The sequence below is a fragment of the Ambystoma mexicanum genome, chromosome 2q, assembly GCF_040938575.1.
Source record: "Ambystoma mexicanum isolate Mex_15411 chromosome 2q, UKY_AmexF1_1, whole genome shotgun sequence".
NCBI classification, from domain to species: Eukaryota; Metazoa; Chordata; class Amphibia; order Caudata; family Ambystomatidae; genus Ambystoma; species Ambystoma mexicanum.
The window spans coordinates 900,362,905-900,373,426 of NC_090924.1; the positions used below are offsets into that span (position 1 = coordinate 900,362,905).

At 50.0% G+C, this 10,522-nt stretch overlaps 1 protein-coding gene across 1 annotated transcript; it reads right to left on the reverse strand.

Annotated features, from left to right (window-relative positions):
* Positions 1-5,578: 5,578 nt before the first annotated feature.
* Positions 5,579-8,497, reverse strand: PTF1A (pancreas associated transcription factor 1a). The gene is made up of 2 exons (XM_069646744.1): positions 6,995-8,497; positions 5,579-6,017 (listed from the first exon to the last, which is right to left on the reverse strand). Exons 1-2 carry the CDS (start codon positions 7,617-7,619, stop codon positions 5,815-5,817), a joined length of 828 nt encoding a protein of 275 aa, XP_069502845.1. The 5' UTR covers positions 7,620-8,497; the 3' UTR covers positions 5,579-5,814.
* Positions 8,498-10,522: the final 2,025 nt, after the last annotated feature.

A 10,522-nucleotide genomic window follows, 5' to 3' on the forward strand; every position in this document is an offset into this window, starting at 1 on the left:
ATTAAACTATTTTTCTTTCAACAGGCACAATATTTAGACTTGGTTATGCAGACCAGTCAATGTCACAACGGTACAACTTTTTTTACAGGGTACAAAATCTTTACTTAGTAGACACAAATGTTCTTATCATGCCAATACCCCATTAATCGTGCGTATGCTGCCAATCAATTTCCTCATTGAGGCCAATAATGTGACTTTGACATTTAAAAAGCATTTTTTGTTCAAACAATATCAATTTGCGGTCTGTTTCTAATTTATTTTTACCAACAATTTTCTTCAAGATGACCCACCTAAAATCTTCATGGGAATGTTTCATTTGAACAAAATGTTTAACCATTGGTGCCAACAGTATTTGATTTTTTATACAACTGCGATGTTCCACCATACGTGTGCGACATTTCCTGTTAGTTTTTCCAACATATTGTAGTCCACACGGACAATTGATTAAGTAGACCAGACCACATTCTCTATGTTACAGTTAGTCATATCATTAAGTATACACAGAGTAGTTGGATTCAATGTAATCTGTTTGGTTTCTTTGGTCGAGGCACACATCACACATTTCCCACAGGGGAAATGCCCCTTCACAGGTGGCAGCCCCCATAGGGTAGTTTGTCTTGGTCCTACCGTATGCTCAATCAATATATCATTCCTAATCAGCATTTCTCTGATGTTTTGACTTTTTTTTTCAAAGCCACTAATGGAGGAGGAGTGGATCTGTCATTATAGACTTTTCTCCATGTTTTGTTGATGATACCTTTGATTTTGTATGACAGATTCGAAAATGTGTTAACAAACACAATACGATTTTCTTTGTCATCTCTTTTCTTTTTTTCTAGTAATGCCTCTCGATTATTGTTGTATGCTCTTTTGGAGGACGTCTTTACCAGTTTGGCTGGATATCCCTTGTTGCAAAGTTTTTTAGACAGGAAAGCCGCACTGTCTTTATAATCCTGCTGCAAACTACTATTTCTCTTAAGCCTCGGAAATTGCCCAAAGGGCAAATTCGTTTTGATGTGGTTGGCATGATGGCTAGAGAAATGAAGAAGGGCATTTTTATCGGTTTTCTTATTGTACGGTTTCACTTTGAGATGACCACCATGATGGAAAATGGTGATATCAAGGAAATTGATCTCTTGCACATTGATCTCCTTGGTAAATTTTAGAAACAGATTTTTTACATTCAACCATTCCACAAAGGCCTCTGCCTCTGTGGCTGTGCCTTCCCATAAAATGAAAATGTCATCTATAAAACGTAACCATTTCAATAGATGTTTTTTGAAAGGATTGGTAACGGGATAGATGACACATTTCTCAAAGTATTCCACATAAAGATTAGCAAGATTTGGTGCCATGGCAGTACCCATGGCCGTACCTTCTATCTGTTCAAAAAAGGCTCCTTGAAACTGAAAAAAGTTTTTGGTTAAAGCAAACTCTGCACACCACATGATAAAGGCATTACTGACTGGGTGCCCATCTTCTCTGTCTCTCAAAATTTCCTCTACCACTTCCAGAGGGGCCCTTTGTGGAATGACTGTATACAATGATTGTATGTCGAGGCTAATCAATAAGGACATGCCTGGGCTGAAAGGTAAATTCTATATTTTATTGATGGCATCTGACGTATCTCTTAAATAGCTACTCATTTTGAGGACAAATGGTGTTAAATAAACATACACAAACATAATCATAATTACAGTAACCATAATATGCTGTACTTTTGGGCACCGGGTCCTGAGGTTGCCCCCTCTGGCCCGTGCTACCTTCCTCGTCCCACAACAGTGTGGCCACCGTACGGTGTCCTGTCTTCTTTCTCTTTCTTCTCTCCCTTTTCTAGGGTGGGAGGGTTCTGGGAAAAGAAGAGAGAGACTCTGCGTGCAAAAAGTACTCTTTTGTTTGGGTCCCTGTGCAGAGTCCTAAACTGGTTTCTGCCTTTCTGCTGCCAAAGCAGCTCCTTATATTGGACCCAGGGGCTGGCCCTGGGTCTTTGTTGTGCCTGTATGGGGGACTGTGTTGCCAGCCCCCCGGCCGGCTGATGCTGGCGGCATCTGCACCCGGAGGTGCATCCTCTGTTGGTCCCTGCCTATTTCCTGCATCTCCTGACTTTGGTGCTTAGTACCTCCTTATTTATTTATTTTATTTATTTAGATTTATAAAACTCCCAACAGCCCGGGGGCATTGTGACACTGTTACAGTATATTCACTTAAATACAGCTTAGGACAGATACTTCAGAGGCAGTAGGACAAATTCAATGACAGTGTTTGGGGGGGTTCCGAGGTTACAGAGGAACAGTGTCGGAAACAATCTGGCACCAGTCTAGTTGAATTACTTGGTTTTTAGCAGCTTTCTGAGCGGGAGAGAGTTCCAAGCTTTTGGAGCTAGTACTTCAAAGCTGGTTCTGCCAGCTTTGGCTCTGTTGAATGCTGGGACTGAGAGTAGGTGAGAGTATTGGTCACGTTTTGGTCTGTGGACGGGTACCTGATGTATTCTTTCCGCTAGGTAGGCTGGGGCGGTCTGAGAGAGGCATCTGTGTGTGATCGTGAGGGCCTTGAATGTTGTGCACTCTTTGATCGGGAGCCAGTGGGCATCTTTTCTCGCCTGAGAGATGTGCTCTCTCCTAGAGATACTTAGGGCAGCTCTAAAGGCGTTGTTTTGCGCAGTTTGCAGTTTGTTAATGTTATTGGCGGAAGTGCCTAGAAGTAGGATGTTATAGTAGTCCAACTTTGCGCCAATGGTAGCTCTCGCAATGTTGAGGCAGTTTTTTGGCAACAAGTGGGGTTTCACTGCATTTATGATTTTTGTTGTAAGTGCAGCAGAAGATGAAATGGCGCTGACTTGTCTTTCCATTGATAAGGTGGAGTCCAGATATAGACCAAGGGCTTTAACTGCAGCCGAGACTGTAATAACAGTGTTATCAATGCTGAATGAGCTGTATTTGTTGTCTGCCTTCCTCTCTTTCTGTGTTCTTGTGAAAGTGTTGGGATCTGTTTCAATTTATACTCTGCTTTTCTCTCCCTTTTTAAACAAATTATTAGAGTGCCATCTGCGTTAAGCGCTCACCGCTATCTGAAAATAAGTGGGCCTTTACTTAAGACTTGTCTAATATTCTTTTAAGGGAGTGTATATCTTTTAGTGACCGTGTTTTTGAACTGCTTAATATTAGTGCCTGTGTGTTTTACTAGATGTGGGGGCAAAAATGGGAATGGGGAAGGGCCTTGGTGAATGGGGAATTACCGCCCCGCTCACCTTGGAGTAGGGAGGTAATTCCGCCATCCACCAAGGCAGACACGGTAAAATACTGGCGGCAACCAGCGCCTACTGTGTAATGAGGCCCATTGTCTTTTACCGAGGATGTGTGCTTCCAGGTAGGACTGGATCTGCAGATAGGCAGCCTTGTCCAGAATGTTCTGCAAGAATGGCACGGTAGTGATTGGACCGTAGTTGTTGGGGGAGTCAGGGTCAAGGGTAGGTTTCTTTAAGAATGGCTGAACCCAGGCTTCCTTAAGAGCGGGTGGACGGTACTCGCGGTGAAGGAGGCATTGATAAAAGTAGTAACAAATGGGGACAGGGCTGCCCTACAGTCTTTGACTAAGCTGGCTGGGAATATGTCATCTTCACAAAGTGATGGTTTAATATGCTTCATGATCAGTAGGACTTCAGGAATTGTTACTTCCCTGAATGCAAAGGGTTTGGGTGTGTTTGTGCCATGTAGATTACCTACGGCTGGCAAGGTGGCAGTGGGCTTTAATGTGGGTGAGGTGACTTTAGGCAGGTTGTCGAATGAGTCTTGATTTTATTTTGGAGTGTTTTAATTTTGTCTAACATGGCCTGTTGAATGTTGTTACACCATGTTACGTTTTTCTCGGTAGGTTGTGTGGAGGTGGGGGGGATAGTCAGCTCATTATAAATGGCGAACAACTCTTTGGATTGGGAGTTAGCATTCTCAATTCTGGTGTTGTAGGCAGCAGCTTTGGCTGTGGAAATGGCCTTTTTATATTGTTTTACAACTGCCAGGTAGGTATCTTGTATGGACATGGAGGGGTCGGTTTGGCATGAGGTCAGTGCTGCTCGTTTGGTGGTTTGAGCATCCAAGAGTTCTTGAGTGAACCATGAGTTAGCATGAAGTGCTTGGCTCTTTTCTTTTCCAATGGTGCTACAGCGTCTATTGCCTCTTTACGTTTGGCATTGTAGAGCTCTACTAGTTCTGTGGGGTTGTTTGATGTGGGATGAGCTAACGCCAAGGTTTCAAGGAGAGGGAGAATTCTGTCCATGGTGAGTAGTTTTTTTGACCTTGCCATGGTGGCGGGCGCATGTGAGCTCAGATTTCCTACTGTTTTTGAGGGTATAAAGAAGTGCAGTAGATGGTGGTCGGTTCAGGGGCGTGGGGTGTTAGAACTGAAATCAGCATCGCAATAGTGATCCGCTATCCAGTCTAATATGCGACTTTTGGTGTGGGTTGGACTGTTGACTGGTTGGGTGAAGCCTAGATCTAGGAGAGCTTTGGCGAGAGCTTTGCCTTTCTTGTCTTTAGGGTCTTTGAAGCCCAGATGGAGGTCTCCTAGGGGAATGGCTCTTGTGTTGGTTTTGAGGTTGTCACATAGGATATGTATGATGGAAATCGAGAGGGGGGCCTGGAGGGCCTTGGGAAGAAGGGCAAGGTGTTGCTTCCACCTTGCCCTTCATTCTTCCTGCTTAGTCTGGCGTTCTTGTGGCTACCCCCCGTGGGGACATGAAAGAGTGACGGGGGAGAAGCCCCGTGCTGTCTTCTTGTGCTCAGGCTGCCTCTGCCCTCTCCCTGACCTGTCAGCCATGGGGCACAGGTTACCTGTCCCAGCCTGGTACCCTTGTGGTGCAGGCTAAGCCTAAGCGCAACCATCTTCCAAGCATGCTCCACACATTCAGATTCAATCACTTCTATCTCACAGTTTGCAGTTCCATGTGACAATCTATTTCGGTGTTAGGCAACCCACTGCATCACACCCACGTTAATTAGTCTCCCAAATAGTCTCACTTAATGCAGGCCAAGCCACTTCAATTCAATGATCTTCTTAATTTTACAGCCCCCAGAATAGCCTTCAGCAAACCCCAACATCCCAAAACACATTCCACATGCCATGCCTGATAACACACAGTGGCCACTGGGACAGCCAATCTCTCACAGCGCCTACCACACTCCACGCATACAACTCCAACTGCCTCTCCACAGACCTTATCTAAGAGTGGCTTGCGCCCCCCCCCCCCCACCACCACGGCCTAGTTAATACTGAAAAGAGCCTGGGCGTTCAGTCTGATCCCGCATCAGGCTGTGTAATACTGGTGGCTTTGGATTCCCTTTGTTTTTTCCTTTGCTTCTTGGAAACTAATATCAGTAAAACACACTTTAGGTTTTCAAGTCAATTGGAGTTCTGGGGTTCAAAATAATGTACTCAGACAAACAAAAATGTGAATTCGATTTTTATCGAGAATCTTCTCTCTGTACATTGTGTACATATATATGTATATGTATATATATTTACAAATATATAAGAATAAATTATTTTCACAAACGCAGCCAATGAACTTGGTAAAAGAATGACATCAAAAACGCGTCACTGTAATGAAAGCCTTGCATATTTCAAAATCAACATAAATTATTTAAATTAGCCATGTAATATACATTTCTTTCACATTGTGTGTATTTGATAATAAATACATAAATAAATCATTGATTGCCATTAGAATTTGAAGACTCCTTTGAATAAATTACATGTACAATATAAATATGTACAGTCGAGCATACAAAAATACAAGGGCTCTGGGAGCGCGTTCACAGTTCAAGAAGCAAACTGAAGGGGGGGCTCGTTCTCGATATTGTTGAGGAGGGACTTGCCGGCCACTTTGCGGGGGTCCTCGGGGGTCCACACTTTGGCCGTTCGGATGATGTTCTGCTCTTTCAGCTGCTTCTCGTCTGTCCACGACAGGGAATGTCCTGCAAGAGGGGGCAACCCAAAGTCGGGGTCACTCGGAGAAGGGGATCCTGGAAGGGAAGAGAGGCGAAGAAATGATGAGTTAGGTTTTGCAAAGAGGTCATTTTTCCAGTTTTTGCATTTATTGGGGAGTGATTGACGCATGCTAGCTAGAATGCCCTGGCAGCTATTGTCCCAGGCCTGCGCTGCGGGCTTCCGCTGAAGTGGGACGCGAGCTGCCCTACATCTTTGGACAGCGACGCACAATGCGTGGTGGGCGTGCGCGCGACCGCAGGCCTGGAAATGAGAAAGAGCGACCTGCTGTCCTGGGGGTCGCACAGCGGGAAAGCATGCCTCTTCCTTCTGGGACCGTTTTGTGACCATTGTCCACCGCCCCCTCATCTAGACCCACTACAGCCACCAACATCTCCACCCCTTAGTGTCCCTGGTCCAGGGAGGTGTCATAAACAGCACGGGACATCGAGATAGGACAATCCTTCCTTTAGAAAACAAGACCAGATAAGAGATTTGGGGCTTGATTTACAAAGCGTTTTTCAATGGGAGTTTCCCATTGAAAGGCGCTTTTATAAATCCGCTATCCTTTGTTAGGCTGCCACTTGGATACCAGGAGACCCGGATTACAATCCTGGCATCTCTGCTTATTCAAGCGATGCTACTCTGGAAATATTGTTTAATGATCTTATACCCCGGCCAAGTTAAGTAGACGTGTGTGTAGGAAGAGGCTAAATTCAGTGATTGATGTACATGGAATACAGGTGTGTGCTTGAAGTGCAGCCAAAGGGTGCACCTTTGGCAACACATCAATCTTACATGAATAAGTACATTAGCTCGCCAGACATGAATGGTGTGTGACTTTACAGAGCATGCTCTGGCTAATCTCCAGAGCCTCTATGGCCTGCCCGGGCTGCGTGGGGTCGGCTCCAGTCACGCGCCAGGAGGCCCCCGCCCCAGCCCGGCCGGCTTTTCCCGCGGCCCCCGCCGGGCCTGCCCAGGCACCCCTCCCCGCGTGCCCCGGGTCGGTACTTACGGGTGCCTCGGTGGCAGATGATGACCTTCTTGGGCTGGCAGGCGCCCTCGCCGCCCGGGCTCCGCAGGGGCAGGTCGGACTGCACCAGCTCGCTCAGGAAGTTGATGTAGCCGATGGCCAGGCGCAGCGTGTCCACCTTGGAGAGCCGCTTCTCGTAGGGCAGCGTGGGGATGTGCGAGCGCAGCCCCTCGAAGGCGTCGTTGATGGACTGCATGCGGCGCCGCTCCCGCACGTTGGCCGCCTGGCGCAGGTGCTGCAGTTGGGCGCCCGAGCGCCGCCGCCGGCGCCGCTGGCTGCGGGCGACCCCGGCGGCGGCGCCCCGGTGCGGCAGGTCGCAGGCGCCGCCCGCCTCCCCGCACTCGCCGTGCGAGCAGCCGGTGGAGCCGGAGGACGAGAAGGAGAAGTCCGCCGCGTCCTCGCAGTACTCGTCGCCGGGGGCCAGCCGCCCGTCCGGGTAGTAGTCGTGGATCTGGCCGCCCAGGAAGTCCACATCGTCGTCGAGGAAGTCCTCGGCGTCCAGGTTCTCCCTGGAGGACTGGTCCGTGAACAGGTCTTCATCGTCGAAGTATGGCGAGGAGGAGGAGAAGGAGTCCAGCCCCGCGAAGTGCTCTAGGACCGCCTCCATGGCTCGGAGGATGGCCCCCGGGGAGGGGCAGCCGGCGTCTGCTCCTGGCCGATGGAGCGGGTGCGACAGGTGTCGCCGGCAGCCGAAATGTTCGGGTATCTCCCCTGCCCCGCCGCTGAATACTGGGCACAGGTGCTTGCTGAAGGGCCCCTCTCCGGGGATCTCTCCCACCCCCGTGAGTGGGCGGGCTGGTTACCCGCGAGTGTCCCTGCCGAGGTACGGCAGTCGGGTACCAATCTCTTGAAGGGATGCTACAGGTGTTCGCGAACTTCCGTCCGAATAGATCTGCTGCCCCCGGCGTGTGGCTGAGGGATAGCGCTGCAGGTGCTTGCTTCTCTCCGCTGCTGTGCGGCACCTCTATGATTGAGTGCCTGGAGTAGCACTGTCCGCATACACATGAAAGTGGAGCTTTAAGTACCGCTGCTGGCGCTGCTGGCTAGAGTACCGCTGCCCGGGCACAGATATACAGAAAGAGGGGGCTACAGGTGCCGTAGCCTAGGCTTTCCTGTCCGAGTCTGCGGGCTCCTGTGTGATGTGGCCGTGCCCGGGTACCAGGGAATCCGCCCGAGTGGCTGTGGATCTATGCCTGGAAGTTGACTTGTGTTGCCTTTGTTGTGGTGCTCCTGGGTCCTACGGTTTCGTCGCTCTCTGGGGGTCTAGGATCTGGAGAGACTCGGTGTTAGAGGGCAACGACCTCCTTCCGTGTAGTTCTTGATCTCCGGTGGTCCCAGAAAGAGCACAGCAGGTATTCCCTGTGGGCCTGCCGCTGCTGGTGGTGGTGCTCGGTGGGTGTCAGCAGGTACCTGGCTATGTGGAGGGCTCTGGCCTCTGGTGGTCCGTTGTGTGGAACAACAGCCGTCTGCCCCTTGCTTGCTCTCTCGGGGTGGAAGGCTCGCTTGAGCTGAAGACTGGCACGCGAGGATTCTTATAACTACATCCCCGTGCGCGTGCCATTAACAAATGGGCTCGGCCAATCAGCGGGCGCCTCGCTCCCCGAAGCGAGGATTCAGCGGGGCATTTCTGTACACCTCAAGGCCCGCCCCCAGCCCTCCTCAGCGCCCTCCGCGAAGGACCAGCCTATCCCGTGCTCCCCTTCAATGGCAGCGACAGGTACCTGCCGGGCAATTAACGCGGGCACCTGCTTTTAGTAGGTGCTGCTGACAAGTGACAGAGCCGAAGCATTTATCACTACAGCCCTGGAGCGGCCAACCCCTGTGAGCCCCCTCCACGCGGGGCCCGTGCTGGCACTGCCTTCTGGGAGGCAGGCCTCTCACATTGAACCCTTCAGCCATCAAGTCGCAAGCGAGGACCCTTGCGTGGGGTCCCTGCCGAGCCCCCAGCTCGGTGCCGTGCCCCAGGGCGCACAGGCCGGCGAGTGACGCACCGAAAATACCCCTGCGCCGCACACCACAGCCCGGTGCACGCGCCCCTTAGTATTCGAATGCGTCATAACTGCACACATATCCATTATGAGCCGGCGTTTTCGGAAATAAAATGCCGTAGATTCCGCCAAACCGTACACAATTCGGAGTGATGTACTTCACAACGGTTGCTTCTTTTGGGTGGTGACGGGATTGTTAATCCTCCCCGTTGTTTAAAGTTCGTGAATGGTTCTAGAACCTTCCTTGGCAGTACTTTGTGTTGCCTTCGCGTGAAATCTTCGGTCATACCCGTACTTATTTCGCCGAAAAAAAACATGAAGTTACTCTTTCGACTAAATGAACCTAATGCCATGCATGCACTTCTTTTTCCCCTGGAGAACATATTTTTCGGGTAATGGTTCTAGAACATCCTTGGCAGTGCAAGAGATCATTTCCAAATGCTCATAGCATAGAGCCTAGGCGTTATCTGGTATTAAACACAAATCCCACAGAAGGGGTTTTCCATAGGGAAAAGTTTACCTGTTTACGGTCCCCTCAGGGAACAGAGGGTGGTGAACAGACGAGAGCACTTTGGGGAGTGCTCCCGAGCCGCGCAGTCTCCGGTCCCCGTAGAGCCCGGAGACTCCGCGAGCGGCCGCACAGTCCTCACGTCCAAGGACAGAGAAAGGAAGGATGAAAGAGGTTTGTATGTTGATCTGAAGGGGATTTCGTAGCACGCAGACAACACGCAGGATAGCTTCGAGGCGCTGCCTGTAGGGACGTGTCAAATAAGGAGGGGCCAATTAAGGGAATAGCATCGTTTTTTTTGATCTCCTGAGTGGCTCTCCCGACATTTCACGATAGCGCCCACAACTTCAGTGGGACTTGACCAGAGTCCCAGCAGGAGGAGGTGCGGCATGCGAGCACATCTCCCTACAGCGCACACCTCCCTAAACACACTCTCCCTTTTCTGTGTTGTGACATCTACTCCCTGAGCTACGCAGGCGCATCGGCTATATTTCTGCAGGTGCGAGTACTGGCGAGGAATATCTACCCCATGACAGAACAGCTCTGTGGAATACTTGGACATGGTACATCCATTACATCGGCCATGGGTATTATGCTGGGCTCTGAAAGGCTCACCACGCAGCTTTGTTGTTTAAAGCGAAGCTTCGGGAGAGGACTGAATGTGGGCGCTGGGGCAGAGCCCGCTCCCGCCACAAGTATGAAATAATGGCACATTCGGCATTAGACAGCCTAACACGCGAGTGTCGCATGTGGCCTCTACTATGTGATGCGGACTGTCTGAGGCCAAGGTGACAGAGGTGCAAAGTGCCCGCGAGGTGCAGAATGGGACGATTTCTCCCATCTTACTGCGGAGGCAGTTCCTCCTAATTGATGTTCACAGGCGCTCTTAGAATCTAGCAACACCCTGTTTTTCCTGTGCTGCCATTCTACGAACTGGCGGGTTGTGACCCCTTCTAGTAGCTGGCATTGGAACCTGGGTACCTGGCTTCTCATCCGTGATTCTTGTTAAATGGA